The sequence below is a fragment of the Lampris incognitus genome, chromosome 10, assembly GCF_029633865.1.
Source record: "Lampris incognitus isolate fLamInc1 chromosome 10, fLamInc1.hap2, whole genome shotgun sequence".
In the NCBI taxonomy this organism is placed as follows: Eukaryota; Metazoa; Chordata; class Actinopteri; order Lampriformes; family Lampridae; genus Lampris; species Lampris incognitus.
The window spans coordinates 46,567,981-46,588,235 of record NC_079220.1 but is presented as its reverse complement, the minus strand read 5'-3'; the positions used below and the strand labels follow the sequence as shown (position 1 = coordinate 46,588,235).

Below are 20,255 nucleotides of genomic sequence, written 5' to 3'. Positions count from 1 at the left end.
TGAGAATACTGCTAAAAAGACCTAGATGGTGTAGTGCAAGTGAAATGTTTGTGGCTGCAGGAGTCAGTACCTTTCAGGCTCTTCTGAGAAAGCTCATGTATAAATGTATTTGCCGGCTCAATGACTCCGATGACGTAATCATCAAGAGTTTAACTAATATAAGATTCCGTGCCGCACGCTACCAAGCCCGGCAGTGGGACCACTGGTATAGCTGCCTTCTTATAACACACTGACTTGGTCCATATATGTAATTTTATTGTGTTTACCCTGTGTATTGTCTGGGGTTTGTCTTTTACCTATTTGTCAGCCATGGGAAATCTTTTATTGCATATCTCCTGAGATGATTTCCTGCGAAAATTTTATTTTTATAGTGGCATTTTCGCCTGGTGGCGAGGTGAACAAGTCGAATTATTGTTTGGTTCATCCGGGGTTCCTCCAGTTGTTCTGTGCTCAGATCAGCAGGGAATGATTCGATTGGCTGGTGAAATCCGCTCAACTCGTTGTTGGCTTTCAAGCCTCACACCCGAATACACAATGTTTTGCTTTTGACGCTCAACTGTAGATGTGAGTCGCGCATGCGTACGGCTGACTGCTCTCCGGCAGCGACAGAACGCAGCGTTGGTCGAGCGAGCGAGAGTGAATGAAGAGAGGGAGCGGCGACACCAGAACAATTATTTTTCGAAGGTTTTGAATCACCACAAGCACGAGTAGTTCATCACAGTCATAAATGTGCACATTTCTTTTAGGCTGAAAGGTCCAGTACGCTACCGCCTGGCGGAGATTATTACGAAACATAATTTACAATTACTGTGTCGCAAGTGTAGATGGTTAGGGTGTGGTGAGGGAGGACATACAGGTGGCTGGTGTGACAGAGGAAGATGCAGAAGACAGGGAGAAATGGAAACGAATGATCCGCTGTGGCGCCCCCTAACGGCAGCAGCCGAAAGTAGTAGGTTTTTTTCTTTCCTTTTCTTTACTGAACAAAACATATAAACAAGAAAATATTACATCACAATAGGACAAAAAGTAGTCACAACAATATAAATTATTTCACAATTAAAATGTACATATCCATAAAAAAAATTTTTTGAAAAAGCTCGAGATACAGGATTTAAGTTAAATTATATTCTTCACATAGTCTTCTGGTTTTGCTGGCTTTAGGATTCATACATTTTTTTAAAGATTCTAAATAGGATGAAAGAAGTGCTTTGAATACACTAATGTTTGGACGCTGGTGTGCAAATTTGGTACAATGAATATGAAATTTAGCAAATATTAATAGAAGGTTGATAATATACTGTGGCGAACGTAGACACAACGTCAAAGGTAACTTTGCAGCCCCTTTATTGAACTCACACAGAAACAAGAACTTCTCGAAATATGACACTGTGGTGGACACGTACGTTCCTTCGGCTCTACAACACAATACATTGTGGTCATCAACTCGAACAACAAAGTTGTTCAAGGTTTCAGTTACAAGGTTACACAACACAACAGAATGACAACTGCAATTACACCACAACAAATAGTAATCACATAACACATAAAACCACATAAAACACTTACAAAACATTTAATAACCAATGACAATCTGCACGCAGTGCCTGATGGGTAAAACAGGACAATTGGCACAATTCTGACGTGGTAGCAACTTCGCTACATTACCCCCTCCAGCGTGTCGCCTGTCCTCAGCCGACAACAAAGTCCCTATAGCGAAGGGGAAGCCGTCTCCGCCGCCGCGGGGGCACGGGTCCGTGTTCCCCACTGTCTGTCCGGTTGGTAGGGCCTGTGGGTGTAGGAGGGACCGTCCCGGGTGGGCTAAACTGATCTACAGGTTCTTCAGCCAAGGGGCGGTAAGGTGCCAAGCGGTCCCGGTGCAGAACTACCACCCGCCCCCGGACACACAGTTTCACCCGGTACACAACATCCGAAAGCTGCTCCAACACCTCACAGGGCCCCACTCACTGGCTGGCGAGCTTGGGGGAGACTCCTCTCTTCCGGGTTGGGTTGAAGACCCACACCTTTGCTCCTGGGGTGAAGGAGCGGCCCTGACAACGAGTGTCATATGCCCGCTTTTGTTTTGCACCTGCCTGTTCCTGATGCTGCCGAGCAAACTCATGTGCCTCGGCCAGACGTTGTTGGAGGTCCCGCAGGTACTCGAAACCGGGTATCTTGGGAAGGTCAGTACCCGGGGGCGTGCCAAAGGCTAAGTCCACAGGGGTCCGCGGTTCTCTCCCGAACATGAGTGCGGCCGGTGTACACCCAGTACTTTCTTGTACTGCCGACCGGTACGCCCACAGGACCAGGGGTAGATGACAGTGCCAGTCTCGCTGGTGCCATGAGGTGACAATAGCGAGTTGTGTGGTGAGCGTTCGATTGAACATCTCCACCAGTCCGTCGTTCTGGGGGTGGAGGGGCGTTGTCCTGGTCTTCTTCACCCCCATGCGTTGACACACCTCAGCGAATACCTGTGCCTCGAAGTTCCGCCCCTGATCGCTGTGTATTTCTTCGGGCGCACCGAACCGACAGAACATCTCACACACCAGCCGCTCGGCTGTAGTGGCAGCGCTCTGGTCTGGGACCGCATACGCCTCAGGCCATTTGGTAAAGTAGTCCATGGTCACAAGGACGTACCGGTTTCCGTTGTCTGTGGTGGGAAATGGGCCAAGAAAGTCCACACCGACCCGTTCCATGGGGGCCCCCACCTGATATTGTTGTAGAGGGGCATGGGAGCGTCTGGTTGGTCCTTTCTTGGCAGTGCAGGCATCACAACAGTGCACAAAAAGTTCAGTGTCATGCCTGCATCCGGCCCAGTAGAACCGTTGGCGCAGTTTGTTCAGCGTCTTTGCCACCCCATAGTGACCTGCCCCCACCGAGCCGTGGGCTGCCCGTAGCACTCGTTGGCGCCAGTCCTTGGGCACCAGTAACTGCCACACACTTCTTCCCCGGCCCGGTGCTTGCCAGACCTGGTAAAACAGTCCATCACGCCGGGCCAAGGTGGCCCACTGGGAAAAGTAGGCCTTGGTCTCCACCAACATGGCAGAGACAGCTTGCCAGTGGGGGCGTGCCTTGGCGTCGACCCACTGCCCCACCCTGGCCAGGGTGGGATCACTATCCTGTGCTGTTTGCCATTCCTGCTTGTCCACTGCCATCAACCACGCCTCCTCTGGCTCAATCTGCCGCGTGGTGGACACTTGGAGGATTGCTCTGTCTCGCTCCTCTTGGCGCTCACAATGTCTACAATCCTTACAGGGACGACGGGAGAGGGCATCTGCATTGCTGTGCAGGCGCCCAGCTCGGTGCTGGGTCTCGAAGTCGTAGCTCTGCAGTTCCTCAATCCACCTAGCCACCTGGCCTTCGGGCTCCTTAAAGCTGAGCAGCCAGATCAGGGCCGCATGATCCGTCCGCAGGAGAAAGGTCTGGCCATAGAGATAGGGGCGAAAACGATTGAACGCCGCGACCACCGCCAGGACCTCGCGTCGTGTAACGCAGTAATTGCGTTCAGGGCGGCTCAAGACACGACTGTAGTAAGCCACCACTCTCTCTCCCCCAGCAACTTCCTGAGACAGGACGGCCCCCAGCCCCACATTGCTGGCGTCTGTGTCCACGATGAAGCGGCACTTAGGATCAGGAAGGGCCAGGATGGGTGCAGTGATCAAGGCAGTGCGGAGCCGGGCAAAGGCGGCTGCACAGTTGTCGTCCCAGTGGAACTCCCGTCCCTTCTCGGTGAGACGGTGTAGGGGACTGGCAATGGAGGCAAAGTTGCGGACAAAACGTCGGTCGTAGGAGACGAGCCCCGTGAAGCTACGCACCTCGCTGACGTTTCGCGGAACTGGCCATTTCTCGACCGCCTCCACCTTAGTAGGATCAGGGGCCACGCCCTCTGCCCCCACCACATGGCCCAAAAACTTGGTCTCACGTCGAAGGAGATTGCATTTCTTGGGGTGTAGGCACAGGGCCGCCCCCCGAATGGCTTGGAAGACCTGACGGAGGTTCTCTAGGGCCAGCTCGAAGTCAGCGGCATGAACCAGAAGGTCATCAAGGTAAACCACGCACCGGTCGCGGGGAATGTGAGCCAGCACCCTCTCCATTAGTCTCTCGAACGTGGCGGGGGCATTGCAGAGACCAAAGGGCATCACACGAAACTGCCAGAGTCCCTGACCGATGGTGAAGGCCATCTTGGGTCTGGCTTCTGATGCCAGCTCCACCTGCCAGTAACCGCTCCGTAGGTCAAGTGAGCTGAATCACTGTGACCCTGCGATGTGGTCCAGAGCGTCGTCAATGCGGGGCAAGGGGTAGGAGTCCTTGCGAGTTGCATTGTTCAGCCGACGAAAGTCCACACAGAACCTCCAGGTGTCATCTTTCTTTTTGACAAGGATGGCAGGGGCGGCCCAAGGGCTATTGGATGGCTCTATCAACCCGGCCGCAGCCATCTCTAGAATCATCCGCTCTGCAGCTTCACGCTTGGCAAGCGCTAACCGGTAGGGTCGCAGTCTAATGGGTGGGGTTGTTACCAGTGTCGATTGTGTGCTGCACCAGGTTGGTCTGGGTGCACTCCTCTTCACGTGCAGCGAAAATCTCAGCGAACTGTTGGAGCAGGTCTTTCAGCTGTTGACTCTGCTGAGGGTCCAGCCCTTCACTGCTCCGCTGATACAGATCCTGGATGGCGGCAACAGTGTCCGGCGAGGGTGTCTGAGGAATGGTAGCCTCAATGAGGGTCGTTGTCATTGTTGGTAGGCTGGGCAGTGTCGTCATCCCCTTGGTTGGCAGTGGAGGTGGGGGCGGCGGCGGCGGCATGGTGACAGGTGGAGTTTGCTGGATGTGGATACATCCCACCTTCCTCTCTGGACGGCGCCAGAGGGCCAGGGTCTCTGTGCCAAGGTGAATGGCATTACTCGACACATCGACCAGAGCCCCCCAGCGAGTCAGCGAATCTAGCCCGATGATGCAAGGGTCTTGTATTTCAGCCAACCAAAACTCGTGGGTGGCTGCAACTTTCCCTGCCCGCACCTGCAGTGCTCTCTTCCCCAGCATGCTGGTTAGTTCCCCAGTCACAGTTCTGATTTTACAGGTGGTGGGCCTCCACTCTGTCTCTGGCAGCACCCCTGGACGCACAATGGAGATGGTGGACCCTGTGTCCACAAGGGCCCAGCAGCGGTGTCCACCAATGGAGCAACAAAGATAGAGACCGTGTGCGTGGCCCACTCTGCCGATCTGGGAAGAGTTCTTAATGGGGGATATGGTCAGTTGGCTGGGTAGCAGTCTCCCCGCGGTGCCACCCCATTCTAGTTTTCCGACTGGGGAGTGCTACGGCATCCTGGTGCAGGGGCAGGGCAGTCACGCGCCTTGTGCCCCGCTTCTCCACAGCGGTAGCATGGATCACGAGGCGACCAAGGTCTGAAGGGTGGTTGGCGTCGTCCTGGTTGCTTTCGGCGTGGTGACGGACAAGCCTGGCAGACGACCCCTCTTTCGACGTCTCCTTCATCTGCGTGGACCTCAGCCTGACGCACTCGGGGTCTTGGTTGGTTGTGTGGGGCCATCACAGCCTCCACCCTCTCTGCCTCTTCCAATGCAGTCTTGAAGGCTGCAGGTGCCGTGATGCGGAGGTGCTCCTTCAACCTCTCTGGGGTGAGCCCCTGGATGAAGGCACTCAGGGCTAACTCGTCACGAGCTGCTGGATCAAAGGTGGGGTAGCCACGATGTGCAAAGAAGTGCACGTCTGCTGCATAGGTTCTCAGGGTCTCGCCCTCTTGGCGGCGCCGGCGGGCCAGTCGGTCTCGCATGCTGTCAGTAGAGACCCGTTGACCAAAGCGTCGGTCTAGAGTCTCGTAATCCTGCTGTTCTGACGGCATAAGGTCGAGCAATACCTGCAGCGCATTCCCTTCGAGCGCCAGGGCAACATGAGCAGCAGTGTCTTGGGTGCTCCGCTGGTCGTGACTTGCTACCAGTTTCACTTGAGCTAGGTATGGCTCCAGGGCTGTGATGCCCGCATACTGTGGGAGCTTGAAGATGCTACATATTTTCAGCACATGCCTTATCCCAGCATTCATCTATTTTTATTTTAATCTCCTTTACCAAAGATTCATTCAATAAGAGAGAATTATTTAATTTCCAATATGAGTTGACTCTTTTAGTTTGATGACTAGTAGACATATACAGCTCCAAAAAGATAGTTTTATGATCCATCAAGGGTGTTGGTAACATTTTAACTGAAGAGACATGTTCAGATAATGGATCAGAAATCAACCAATAGTCAATACGAGACTGTAATGACCCTGACCTGTTCTTCCACGTAAATTCCCGAAAGTAGCAGTAGTAGTAGTAGTAGTAGTAGATGTGACGTCGCAAGTGTGCGGTGGAGCTTTTATTGTGAAGTTGACACGTTAACCTATTTGCCAGTTGAACCGGAACTTTAGCTGTGAAGTAACCCAAACTCATTTCGCCCGGAAGTAAGTCTGGTAGCGGCTAGGCTCACGCTACCAGCTCTTTTGCAACCCTGGAGCCTAAGCTGGTTGAAAGGATGCCGTCGATTGAATACGACGAGTGAGTATTACAAGTAACATTTACGGTTTGTTACCCGTGTTTTGAGATACTTAACCGAATAACGTTACATGTTATTCTTTCCCCCAGTTCCAAGCCCAGTTGGGCTGATCAAGTCGAAGAAGAAGGAGATGAAGGTAAACCGTTACGCTAGCTAGCTAGCTAGCTAGTTAGCAGTGCACGGCGAGCATTCTAGGTTTCTTGCGGGATAGAGAAGGGCAGCTTGGCGGCTTCCACATCCACATGGTTGTATAGCTTTCCGCAGTAAATAAACACATTCTCTCTGTAGTTGTTTATTTCTCTTAAGATATTAAAGTCAACCAATAAGTGTAAACGGTAACCAAGTTAAATTCCAAAATGTAATAGCCATCGACATGCAGTGGCCTGATGACAATGACGTAGGCTGTCACCAACTTGTTACCTAACTGTCGAGCAAGGCTATATCACATTGACGGAAATCTGTTGCTAATTTTACCACATATCAATCTAATGGTAGTCTTTCATTTAGTATGGGAAGAATAAATGTCATTTAACACTGCGATATAAGCATGCCTTTCTTGGGTGTAACGTTAGCTGCCTAAGCGTAAAGGGTAGGTAACATCTGTCAAAGTTATTGTCCAGTCTGTGAACAAACATTTTTATAATTAGAAATTCTGCTTTGAGTTGTTACCAACCAAAGTCGTATTTATTCCAAATATATTTGATTGTATTGTACCGTCAAAAGTTTCAAGATACAAACTGTGCCCTCAGCCCAAAAGACACCCTAGGAAACATAATTTCCCCATGTCACAACTCCAGCTACTGCATCATTTTAAAGCTGTTTGAACACTTCATTACAGTTCGCTCCCTAGTATCTTAAAATAAAATTTTCTTTGATTGATTTACTAATGTTGAATATTTCTTTTGCAGGTACTCTACCATCACCCAAAGAAACTATCAAAGGAAACATCAAAACCATAACAGAGTATAAAATAGATGAAGATGGAAAGAAATTCAAGGTAATTTCATATCATGGTCAAATTTTGAATGCACTTAAATTAGTTAAAGTGATTAAAATGAACACCTTGGGTGATCTGTTCACTGCGCTATTTTGATTAATGTGAGTGGGTGGAAGATCCTTTATTCCATATATTGTCAAATTTTGAATGCACTTAGTCATAGTGATTAAAATGAATGCCTTGAGTGATACTGCTCTATTTGACCATCTCTAGATTGTACGCACGTTTAAAATTGAGACAAGGAAAGCCTCAAAAGCTGTTGCCAGGAGAAAGGTATGCTTTTAACTTGAAATTGGTCAGAGTGGCATCAAGTTTGGGATCAATGAATACAAGAGATTCTCATATTTCTACATGAAACACTTCATCTTATTTCAGAACTGGAAGAAATTTGGCAACTCTGAGTTTGATGCCCCAGGTCCTAATGTTGCTACCACTACAGTCAGTGATGATGTCTTCATGACATTTATCTCCAGCAAAGAGGTGAGGGTCCAGTGTGATTAATGACAATGTCCTTAACAACTAATGTCAAGACTGAACATGTTGATGTGCTTTTAGTTTGGTTATGGGCATTAATTAGTTAAGAATGTAATAAATCTGTTTGGTTTTTTTCCTACCTTTTTGCAGGACTTGAATGCCCAAGACCAAGATGAAGATCCCATGAACAAGTTGAAAGGACAGAAGATTGTGTCTTGTCGCATCTGCAAAGGGGACCATTGGACCACCCGATGCCCTTACAAGGACACTTTGGGGCCAATGCAGAAGGAATTGGCTGAACAGCTTGGCCTTTCCACAGGCGATAAGGAGAAACCTGCTGGCTCTGGTACTGTCACACGGTGCAATGTTTTTGTTCTTAGAATTTACATGACACACAAGAGTTAAGTACTTCTCATTGACCTTTTCACACTGTTCATCTCATTCTAATTGTTCATTCTATCAACTCGGCGCTCATTTCATTTTGTCAGCTCTGCTGTCTTATTACCTTTTTATGGTCACCTTTATGCAGGCACTAAGGCCGTTTGACCTTTTTGGTTGCTTGTTTTTTCTGTTTGTTTTTTGTTTAACCTCTTTTTGAGGGGTAAGTATGGAGTTGTAAGTTTATTTTTATGTTAGTCACTGAGGTATTCATATGCTAAGAAAATCAATTCACACCTAAAATTTGAAAGTTTGTCTTTTGGGTCCCCAGTGGAACCCGAACCTGCCCAGCCAGCACAGAGCAAGACTGGGAAGTATGTGCCTCCCAGCCTGAGGGATGGAGGCACACGGAGAGGAGAGTCCATGCAGCCGAACCGCAGAGGTGGGTGTCAACGTACCTACAGGCTCTATACTCTTCTTCTAATGCTGTGTTTGTGTCAAAAAGGAGTAGCCAGATTTACAAGCTGCCGGCTGGGGGGGAAAAAACTGCATCAGCCTGTTAAGGGAAATTACTACAAGGATTATTTTTTTCCCCACAGACCCTAATTTTGTCTGTCAAGAAATTGCAGTTTTGTCTAAAGCAATCAGCTGTGTCTAACCAGTAGCTCAGATATGAAAGTCAGCGGTCATAAGAATTCATTTGGTTTACCTTTCATTAATAAAGTTAAAAGTATTGTAAATTTTATTTTGTGTGGTCATAAAATGCCATGCCAATTAGCATCTGTGACCATCTTACGATCCTTGCTTCGGATTTGGGGGGTTTCCTAAGAATCAAACACGTCCTGGTGTGAACAACGAAATACCGTTTGGTTTTATTTATTTATTTTGACGTCACATGAATGCAGCATGTGCTGCATTCATATGACGTCAAATGGAAATGGAAACGGATGATCCGCTGTGGCGACCCCAAAAGTAATAGTAGATGAATGCAGCACATGCACTACTGTAAACGTGGTCATACTCTGTTGGAGCAGCACTGCTATTGCTCACTGGTATGGACAAGAAAAAGAACTTGTAGTGACTCACAGTATATGTATGCTGCCTCCCCTGACAGCTGATGACAATGCCACCATCCGTGTGACCAACTTGTCTGAGGACACCCGTGAGACAGACCTGCAGGAACTGTTCAGGCCCTTTGGCTCCATCTCTAGGATCTACTTGGCCAAGGACAAGAACACAGGACAGTCTAAGGTCAGTACTCATATCAAGAGTGCCAATATGTTCTCTCAATTTCCAGCTGCAGGCTGCCCTAGTTGTGTTCCTTTCTGTATCTCCTCCAGGGATTTGCTTTCATCAGTTTCCACCGTCGGGAGGATGCAGCCCGAGCTATTGCTGGAGTGTCAGGATTTGGATATGATCATCTTATTCTCAATGTTGAATGGGCCAAGTAAGTAGTTCTGTGTAGTAGATCAATTGGCAATGCATGAGAGGCTTTCTATCAGGTGCAGGTTTCCTGGTGGCGTACTCTTAAAAGCAGTAAGACCACTGGTGGTACTAACTCACGACCATCAATAGTATTCCTTGGTAATGCAAAATGAAAGCAAATATTACTGCTGTAGTGCGAACATTTGAAAACTATGTTATATAAGTTCACATGCCCAACAATGCGTTTGGGATCTCCTGATCACTAATCCTAAACTGTGTTAATGAGTCCCTTTTGTTGTCCAGCCACATGATGATGGGTGCTGGTATCAAATTGTAATGTAAGCTCAGGTTGGCTAGTCTCAAGTGAGGCAAAGATGTTTCCAAACTTTGAGGTTCATAATTAGGGATGCACTGATGCCATTTTTTTTTAATTTTATTTTTTTATTAAGACCAAGTCCAAGTGTATATTTGGGTACTTGCCGATACCGAGTACCGATATGAGTATTTAATAATACCATTACAGTTCTAACAATATCTTTGAAAACATGTTTCATCTTAATCAGATGTTCCTCTCTTTCTGACTAACAAATTAATTATACAACATGGTGTTGTTGCGGACATTTTAACATTCATCTTTGTGTTTTCCTGAACAAACATGGCATTGCCACACATTTCACTTAATTGTAACATGTAACATATTCAGTTGATATCAGTACAACATGCAACTGTTACAGAACAACTGAAATAATGTTATTAGTGCCAGGCACATACATGGCGCATCATGTAGGCGGCGGCGGAGCGGGTTTGTCTACCTGCTACACCAACTGTGTCTGTGTTGTGTAGTTTCTTGCGCATGTTTTCTGCATGCATATTGAGTTTTGCCAGGTGATAATGCAGTTGGTTATGCAAGGTTTGGAAGTGTAGGCTATATTAACTGGTACTCTGCTCCGCTCCACCCCACCCATGTGATGCGCCACTAGACCGTCTGCACTCATCCAAATTGCACTCATCCAAATTACACATGCTCGTCATTTTCTTTTCTCAATCCGTTTGGACAAATTACACACCATGGTCGTCTCGGCCGTTGCTCTGTCTGTCAGGCTCCATCTCCTCCTCTTCCCATACAAATGACCAAAAAAAAGCGCTGCTCACTTTTCACAATTACAGTAGGAATTGTCTAGTTGGGTATTTGGGTAGTAATAAGAGTACTAGTACATGAGGACGGTATCGGATACCAGTATCGGTGCCTCCCTATTCATAATGAAACATGACAACCAAGGTTTTGCCACATGGGGCAGCATTGTGGTCTTAGGTCCGACCATGATGGTGAATCCTCTAAGGACGAAAGTAATAATGACAGTTTTCAATATTACAAGGGAGCAATTTCAGTATAAAAATGGTACTTCTGACATGTCTAATGCATGGTTAATATACTCTGTATTGTAACTGATTGTTTCAACATTTCTTTCTTTTCAGACCATCAAACAATTGAGCAGAAATATCCCAAGTATTCCAGAGGTTTGCCAGATTTCATCATTGTAGTAAAAGTGAAATAAAGTTTTGAGAAACTGGTTAAATTTGTCATTATTGGATGTCACATCACGGTAAATGGTAGTGTATAGTCGTTGGGAGTGACGAAGGAGGACAGGATTAGGAACGAGTATATTAGAGGGACAGCTCAGGTTGGATGGTTTGGAAACAAAGCAAAAGAGGCAAGATTGAGATGGTTTGGATATGTTTGGAGGAGAGATGCTGGGTATATGGAGAAGGATGCTGAAGATGGAGCTGCCAGGGAAGAGGAAAAGAGGAAGGCTAAAGAGGTTTATGGATGTGGTGAGAGAGGACATGCAGGTGGGTGGCATGACAGAAGATGCAGAGGACAGGAAGAGATGGAAATAGATGATCCGCTGTGGCAACCCCTAATGGGAGCAGCCAAAAGTAGTCGTAGTAGTAGTAGATCGATTTCAGAAGTACACTAACTGGTTTGCAATGCAGATTTAAGGTTCACTTCACTGAATGTTGTTGGATTTGTTCTAGAGTTGATGTTGAGTCTAGTTAATGCAGTATGACTACAGGTCTCACACACTATTACCAATTTAATAATAATTCTTAGCTTTGATTTTAAAAAAGTGAACTGCACAACCAGGGAGTGTTTGTAGTCATTTGCAAGTTTGGGCTCCAGGTCAACATTTTCAAATTCGTAAGAATACCCTACGAAAAGAACACATTTTCGCCCATTTTGCTGCAAAATTGTCATGTGCTGAATTTCAAAGAGAACATTTAATATAGCATATATAAAACTTTGGCGTTCGGTTTTGAGTAACACCACCTTTAGGCAGAAATTCTCAAACCAGGTGAATATAACTTCATATTGCGATCAATTCTCAGCATTTTTACTTTTCAGGATGTTCTGCCCACTCTGCAAAGCCATGTGCTCTTATATGCTGATTGAGGATTTCCAGATAAAGCAGGACAATTCTTATAGGCAGGGAAGGGCTATGGAAACACTTTCAGCTGGAAGTATGTACTACATGAATCTTCAAAGTCCAGGGAAACTCTTTCAGTCAAAGCAAGATCTGGTACATCCGGACTTATACATGCAAAGCAGAACCCACATATGACTTGCACAAAGGGCTGAAACACATTGGAAAAGGGGCTACTTGGAATAAAGTCTTCTGTATGGAATAATGTCAAATGAAATCATTTCCTATGACTAAAAAGCCAATGGATTAAGTATGCAAAATGATACTCCAATAAGCCAGAAACCCTTTGTGACAAGGTTGTTGCCTGAAAAAAAAAGCAAGGCAAGAAACACGCAGGATAGTTGGATAATGGAAGTATTTGAATTAAACCTTGCCAACCATTAACATGGGGGTGGATCAATTATGATTTGTGGTTGTTGACCAGTTGCACTGGATATAATGTGGGTGGAAAGAGCAATGGCTCGAAGTGAATTCTTGCAGCTAATGTCTAAAAGCCAGCATCGACATTGAAGCTGAAAAGAGGTTGGATTATTTCAGAGTTTTCAAAATATAGTTGCAAGAACTGATTGAAGTTTTGGAATAGCCTTCAGTCCCCATACTTAATTCTTCAGCAGTCCATTGAAAAGATGATGACTGTGACGCAGTTTAAGCTCAGCGAGCACGCCTGTGGGCCATCAGTCCCGCATTAGAGCAACAATATCATCCACATTTGTCACAGCTGAATGTTGTTTTGAGTTGGTCTGTTATGTCTTGCATGGTGGGCCTTATCATAGGCTTCGTCTCTTTTGTTCAACAGCTGTTCTCAATTGCCTTACTGTGGAGTGCCATCTCTGTCTGTCCAGGGCCACTGTCTCCCAGCTGGAGTCATCTATGCCGCAGATCTTCATGTGGTGCTTGAGCACATCTTTGAAGTGTAGCCTCTGGCCTCCCTGCTTCCTTTTCCCCTGGCACAGCTCCCCATACAAAACCTCTTTTGGTAGGTAGTTGTCCGGCATTCTTCTCACGTGGCCAGCCCATCTGAGCTGGGAGGCTGTTATAGGGCTTCAATACTGACAGTACCAGCACATCTCAATACTTCCACGTCAGGCACCTTGTCTTTCCATCTGATTCGCAGCAGCTTTCGCAGATGACGAAGCTGTATGCTGGTGAGCTTCTTGATGTGCTTGCGATACAGGGTCATGCATTCAGTGGAGTATAGTAGAGACATGAGAACAGCTGTGTTGTAGACCGTGATCTTTGTTGTTAGCCTGATGTCAGGGTGGGACCAAAGTTGTTTGTGGAGGGCACCAAAGGCTTTTGTGGTCGCTTGGATTCTTCTGTCCACTTGTAAGTCAGAGGAGTTTGTATCTGTCACAGCACTGCCCAGATAGGTAAAGCACTCAGTGCTCTTCAGAGTTGCTCCCTTAACCAAAATTCGGCTGACCTTCTTCTGGGCTTTTCTGAGGGGGAGGCTGGTACAGAAGCTCTGTTTTGGAGATGTTGATCTTCATCCAAAGTGGGTAGCCACTGAAGAGAAGCGGTCCACTATTCCTAACATTTCTCCAGGATCATTGGCAACCAGAGAGGAGTCATCTGCATAGAGAAGCTCTCGAACACAGAGTTCTCAGTCTCGCAAAATTGTAGAGGTTTCCATCTGTTTGGGTCCTGATGTGCAAGCCACCTCTCAAGTTGGCTGACATTGTTTCTAGGACTGCAGTGAGATATAACATGAATAGGGTCGGTGCAAGCACACATCCCTGCTTCACTCCATGCTTGATGTTGAAAGCATCGCTGACGTCTCCTTCAATTCAGATCATCTCACATTTGAGAAGACAAGAATATTTCTGAGCTAGAAGAGTCAGGAAAATATCCTAAAGCTGGGATAGAAAGACACCAAACTGGCTACAGAAAGTCAGATAACAGATTTTTTTTGCCGAAGAGGTTATAACTAAATAATTATTGACAGGGTGCCCATTTTGCAGTTTTATTTTTCCCAGTCTATTAAATCCAACAAATCACAATTGTGCATTAAAATGTGCAGGAATGTCATGTAAATTTATACCATTCAAATTACATTTTACGTTATCACACAGCTACCAGCTTTGTAAGACTAGAATGCAAGTTTCGGTATCTGACCTGGTATTTTCAATAACTGAAAGATTTGAGAATCTGAAGACACCGTCCCATCTCAGTTCTGCTCCGCTGAAGAACAAAAGTATTGACTCTAAAAACTAAACTTGACAAGCAGATGACAGATTGTTATTTTTAAGATAAATAACGGGAAAGTCAGGAGAACAGTATATCATTAACAAATGTAGTCTGACCTCTTAAAAATATGGCACTTTTTTTAAATCACATCCTAAAATTGCAAGTTGATGAGGTAGCTGCTGTTTTAAGCCCATCACCTCTCATTCGACCCATTTTTCTAAACGCAGAAATTAAAAGACTGATAGTACATAAGAGCTTGACAGTACATTTAATAAGGGCTTTATTTGAAACATTACATATAAAAACTACATACAATTTGTCCCACATTGTGTGGGCATTTCCAAATACACGCATAAAACAACATTTAGAAACTCAAGAACAGAATTGTACTGCACAATGTCCAAGTTGGCTGCATTGAGTGACACCTCAAAGCAAGCTAATTTAAAAACATCAATAAAAACAATTTCCTGAGCCTTTAGTGTCAGGAGTTGAACTGATTCTTGCCGAGAGGAGAATGGGTGTCTAATCTGAGACGTCCATCTTCTCTTGCTTCACATTCTCTGAGAAAGGGAAGGGTTTAATTTGCTCATTAGTGAAGAAAGTTAAGGTTGCCACTCTGGTGTTGGAATAAAACTTGTAATCAATTCTTTGCAAATATGCAGACAAATCAAACACAGTCAGTCACCTGATGTGTTCTCTTTAATCCTCTCCAAGACGCACTTCTTGATTTCAAGCCCTATGGCTCTGGAAAGTGGTGGAGGCACAGCATTTCCAACCTATGATGACAGGGGGAAAAATGCATCTCGTTTAGAGGAAGCAGAGTACGCAATTTCAAGTAGTGAAACTCACCAACCTGAAGATAGCTGCTCTGCTGTTTGAAATGTTTTACAGAAAAAAAAATCTAAATAGCTGTTAACCCACCTAGTTTTATTAGATAATTGAATTATGCCAATATAACTGTAAGATCAGAGTTGAGGAGCACTATGTACTCCTTTTTCCTACTTGTATATGCTATTTTTATGTCACTGTATGTCATCTAAATGAAGAAAGACATTAATAGAATAGGTATCTGCTGTAGCATGCAAAAAGAGCTTAAGTTACTAAATTTTTGGGGGGGGGGGGCGCGCGCATCAACTAGTTTTCTATACAGTACCCATGAGAATACCTGATAAAATACCTGTATCTGAAAATTGTACAGACACAGATGTGCATTATTTTTCACTTATGTGAAACTGTGCTGCTTAGGACAAGACAAATTTATTAAGCACTGTCATGATGTAAAATATCTAAATGCTACAATGGACACAGCATACAACTCAATGGCACTGATGATCTACCACCACTTCTTTCTTCTTCAGCTTTTTGAGATTAGCTGATGCCTAAGCATTTCACCTGCCACACTGCATTGTTGTGCATTTGATGAATAAAACTTAAAAACTGTGTGAAGAACAATGAGCTGGGTTAAACAGCAAGTTTCCTATTGATTCAGTGATGTATGGCAACCAGACCTGTCTGTGTTTGTCCAGAATGTTCCCGAAGAAGCGGTAGGTGTCGGGGAATCCCTGAGAGCGTGCACACTCCCTCACGCTGACAACTCTGTGCTGCTCGGCATGCAAAACACGACCCTGCAAACCCAAAAAGGGAGTCATCCCAATGGCATTAGCAAAGCACAGGAAGGAACAGAAACACTGCTGAAGGCAGAGTGTTCAATACAGAATCAGGTTACAAAACAATGTTAGTCGGGTATTACAGCCATCAAATCAGTGAGTTTTTAGATGTGGCATGACAGGTTGACATTACTATCTACCCTGCAGAATAGAAAACTAACTGTACTGGGGGGCCCTGAGGATCGGACTGAGAACCGATGAATAAGATTACAATGCGAAGAATTGGAGTGCATGTAAAGGTAGTAAACGGCTACAGATTTATTGAAAATGTTGTAACCAAGTCATGACAATTTTTTTTATTTGACCTTTAGTTAAACTTGAGCCAGATTTGTAAAAAATAATGACATCTCACCTGCTTGCCCATGGGCTCAGGGTTGGTGACTGTAGTGCTGAAGAAGCCATCCCATTCTAGTCGGCCGTAGAGCCCCGCCCAGTGGTTATGGCGGTTCCCGGTGTGTGGCAGACACCATGGGATTAGGGTGTTGAACTGCCTGTCAGCAGGGTCACAGGGCTTCCCTAAAACAAATAAGGATTACAACCATTACAGGTCTCACCAATGTTGTTACTCGATATTAGTTTGCTCCTACATCACCCCTGCTCCCACATGCCTAGCTCCAACCAGTTTGTTTTCCTGCCAGTGTCTTTTCTTGTGTAAACCTCATGTATGTCCACTATGTCTTTATTGTGAAATACTTTGTAAATGGTTTTAGTAAAGTGCTGTATTGCCCCAACAATTTTCATTATCCCCACCAACTTTTGGTGCGCAACAAACATATTAGATAGATAATTAAAAAAAAAAAACACTTCCAAAGATATTCTGTCTCCTCATTTAATTTCACCAAAGACACGTAAAACTTTTACAAAAGCCTGTGATTCACCAACTCCACGCTCACTTTACACTTCTCTGTTACAGCCGAAGAGAAAGGACCCTTGAAGGGAAATTTCACCAATGGTTTTGTGTATATGTGCAATCACTACTGATGAGTAATATAATCCCTTGAGGACAAAAGTCCTCATTGTGTATTATATTGAGGGAGAAATCTGTATTGTCCTGCTCACACAGTTTTTCCCACAGTGCCAACATGTACCAGAATGCATTATGTAAAAACCTCTGTAATCATCATCCATTGAAATCCTCTGCGCTGGTGTTGTGGGATGTCATTTATACCAATGGAAACATAGATTTGCATAGAGAATGAGGATGTTTTTTGAACAGTGTCTTAAGAGTATAGAAACTCACTGCCACCGCATAGATGCAAAAGCAATTAAGAACTGTAGGTGTTTTCAATGTACTATCCCTGTTTTGCAGAAACACAGAGGTAAGCCCAGAAAGTTGAATCTATCTAATCTAACTATTCCCCAATCCTCTGAATAGTACACGTGGCCATTTTAACTCTAATTAATGGTCACAGCAATTTGCATATGAAACCAATTGTTGTTTCGGTTGTGATGCAACTGTGCCGGTTTTGGTTGTTATGCAACTGTACTGTTTAGAAGGTTGGGGATACCTGCAGTCAGCTGAGACTAACAAAGTCACTTAGATGAGTGATGAAAAGTTTCTCCCACTAAACTTTGTGTCCAGATGAACTGATTCAACTTTCTGGGATTTCCTTACCTGTATTATTGAGCATGCATTGACATTTTGAATCATTTCGGCGAGGTTTGCCTTAAACTTGTGTCCGGGTAGCGTAGTGGTCTATTCCGTTGCCTACCAACAATCGCCAATTTGAATTCCCGTGTTACCTCCGACCTGGTCCACATCCCCACAGACACAACTGGCCATGTCTGCGGGTGGGAAGCCGGATGTGGGTATGTGTCCTGGTTGCCGTACTAGCACCTCCTCTGGTCGGTCGGGGCGCCTGTTTGGGGGGAGGGGGAACTGGGGGGAATAAATAGTGTGATCCTCCCATGTGCTACGTCCCTCTGGTGAAACTCTTAACTGTCAGGTGAAAAGAAGCGGCTGGGGACCCCACATGTATCGGAGGAGACATGTGGTAGTATGCAGCCCTCCCCGGATCAGCAAGAGGGGATGGAGCAGCAACCAGGGCGGCTCGGAAAATACTGCGGACCTAAGTTTCAGCCTGCCTCAGCAACACAAAGCCGCCGCCGCCGTCCAGCATCAGCAGAGACGAGAAGAAAGCTCTCACGACTCTCAGTAAGGACAATAGGTCATTTTCCACCAGCGGAACTACCCGAACCTTTTAGGAGGCTGGCAGCTTTGCTCGTGTTTCCACTAGAGGAACTACCCCTGACCGGAACTCTTGCTGGGACTTTTACGGGAACGTTTGTAGTCCCTGCTCTGGGGAAGGTACTTCTGAGCGGCCCTGAAAACCTGCTAGGCGGGACTCGACGCTGATTGGTTGAATGTCAGAAGCAACCAGCCTACTACCAGAGCCCTAGAAAGAGAGAGTTACGTCAACTCCGTAGATGTCAATGGGCCAATTCTTCAACAGCAATGGCGGATCATGGGAGCCCCGGATAGTTCCAAACAGTGCGCATAGAATATGTGTCACGTTGGAATATATCTATATATAAATGTAAAAATCTGAAAATATTGGTTAGTAGTTACCAGAAATCGCGGCTAGGCGGTTCATTTAAATGACCCGCCAAGCTTCGTTTGGAACTATTTGGTGGCTACATGAACCACATGACCCTCTCGCGTTCTGACCCCTCATTGACGTAACTCTCTTTCTAGGGTTCTGCCTACTACTACGGTGTTCAACAAGCGCCATTTTTATAAGCCAGCAAACAACCTGTGTGGTAACAAGCACTAACACTAGAGAATTTCGATCAAGAGAAATGGAGAAATCAGCTGAAAAATGGACAGACGAGGAGGCGCAGGCTTTGTTGGCTTACTACGCCACCGACAAGGTTCCGCGGGGGTTCGAGTCCTTGAGGACAAATGAGATTTACCTCGACATTTCTCGGCACACTGTAATTACGTCGCGGTGAAAGCTGTTGCAAAATGTTGACATCAACTCATGAGCCCGGTGGTTCCTACATTGCTATGGAAACACGACACTCGAGAGGGCCGACTACAGGGTAGTTCCACTTGTAGTTCGCGCCAGCCTGGGAGTTTGTGTAGTTCTTCCTTTGGAAAATTGCCTAATAACATCATCCTTCCAGCGGACAAAGGTAGGTGCACTTTTTTATTAAACCAGATCATGAGAAAGTTATGACATTACTTAGCAACACAAATACTTATTGAGCTCCTGAAACGAGATCCAGGCAGTGGTTACAAGAAAAAGGTGACATTGTCTGAAGCTGTTAAGAACAGGACAATGCTATTGACAGAACTTTGTACCATAGATTATACCCAGGGGAAGCTACACCTAGTCTGTATGGTTTACCTACTAAGATACAAACAGGATGTTCCATTATGGCCCATTGTTAGTATGATAAACTCAGTGACCTATAATATCCCAAAGTTTCTGGCATCCAGTAATGAACACCACATTCAGAACACTATGGATTTTGTAGATAAGGTGAGGGACATCATGGAGGGGGATGAAACAATGGTCTCATATGACCTTACGCCTCTCTTCACGTGCATTAATGTTGATGAAGCATTGGAGGTAGTCCCTATGAAATTACAAAACGACCCCATCCTTAGCAATAGGACCACCCATAACACTGACCAAGTGTGTCTGCTCCTGAAACTGTGTCTTCAGTCCAAGTACTTCACATACAGGGGGCAGTACAATTGGCAGAAACAGGGGGTGCACTATGGGTTCCCCAATTCATCTATAGTGGCCAACTTTATATGGAGGCAGTGGAAAAGAGGGCTCTGATGTCTTATCCAGGGACACCACCTAGCCATTGGTTCAGATATGGGGACAATGCCCGAGTTAAAATTAAATCTCAGGATGTACCACATTTCACTGACCACATTAACTCTGTGGAGATCAAGTTCACTTGGGGAAAAAATAACAGATTAGCCTTCTTAGACCGAATCTGCAATTGGTGATGGGGGACATTTGAAAGTTGATGTTTACCGTAAGACACATAATTAAGGTTTGACTCTCATCATCCACTGGAGAAAAAACTAGGAGTCATCAGGATTGTGCTGCACCACTGAGCTGACAATGTCCCTACCAACACAG

General features: G+C 45.5%; 2 protein-coding genes across 2 annotated transcripts in view; one reads left to right on the top strand and one right to left on the bottom strand.

The window, feature by feature from the left end:
- The first annotated feature begins 6,434 nt into the window (after positions 1-6,434).
- Positions 6,435-11,386, top strand: eif3g (eukaryotic translation initiation factor 3, subunit G). Its single transcript, XM_056288059.1, has 10 exons — positions 6,435-6,543; positions 6,631-6,677; positions 7,450-7,538; positions 7,752-7,811; positions 7,914-8,018; positions 8,163-8,358; positions 8,722-8,832; positions 9,505-9,641; positions 9,731-9,837; positions 11,292-11,386. The coding sequence occupies exons 1-10, from the start codon at positions 6,521-6,523 to the stop codon at positions 11,305-11,307; spliced, it is 891 nt and encodes a 296-aa protein (XP_056144034.1). The 5' UTR covers positions 6,435-6,520; the 3' UTR covers positions 11,308-11,386.
- Positions 11,387-14,253: 2,867 nt separating this feature from the next.
- Positions 14,254-20,255, bottom strand: part of dnmt1 (DNA (cytosine-5-)-methyltransferase 1) — a 30,845-nt gene continuing 24,843 nt past the window's right edge. Inside the window, exons 31-34 of the mRNA XM_056287292.1 lie at positions 16,505-16,668; positions 15,994-16,110; positions 15,171-15,261; positions 14,254-15,045 (exon numbers count right to left, since the gene is read on the bottom strand). Of these exons, the coding sequence (XP_056143267.1) occupies positions 15,008-15,045; positions 15,171-15,261; positions 15,994-16,110; positions 16,505-16,668 (410 nt within the window). The 3' untranslated portion in view covers positions 14,254-15,007. The remainder of the gene's footprint in view (positions 15,046-15,170; positions 15,262-15,993; positions 16,111-16,504; positions 16,669-20,255) is intronic.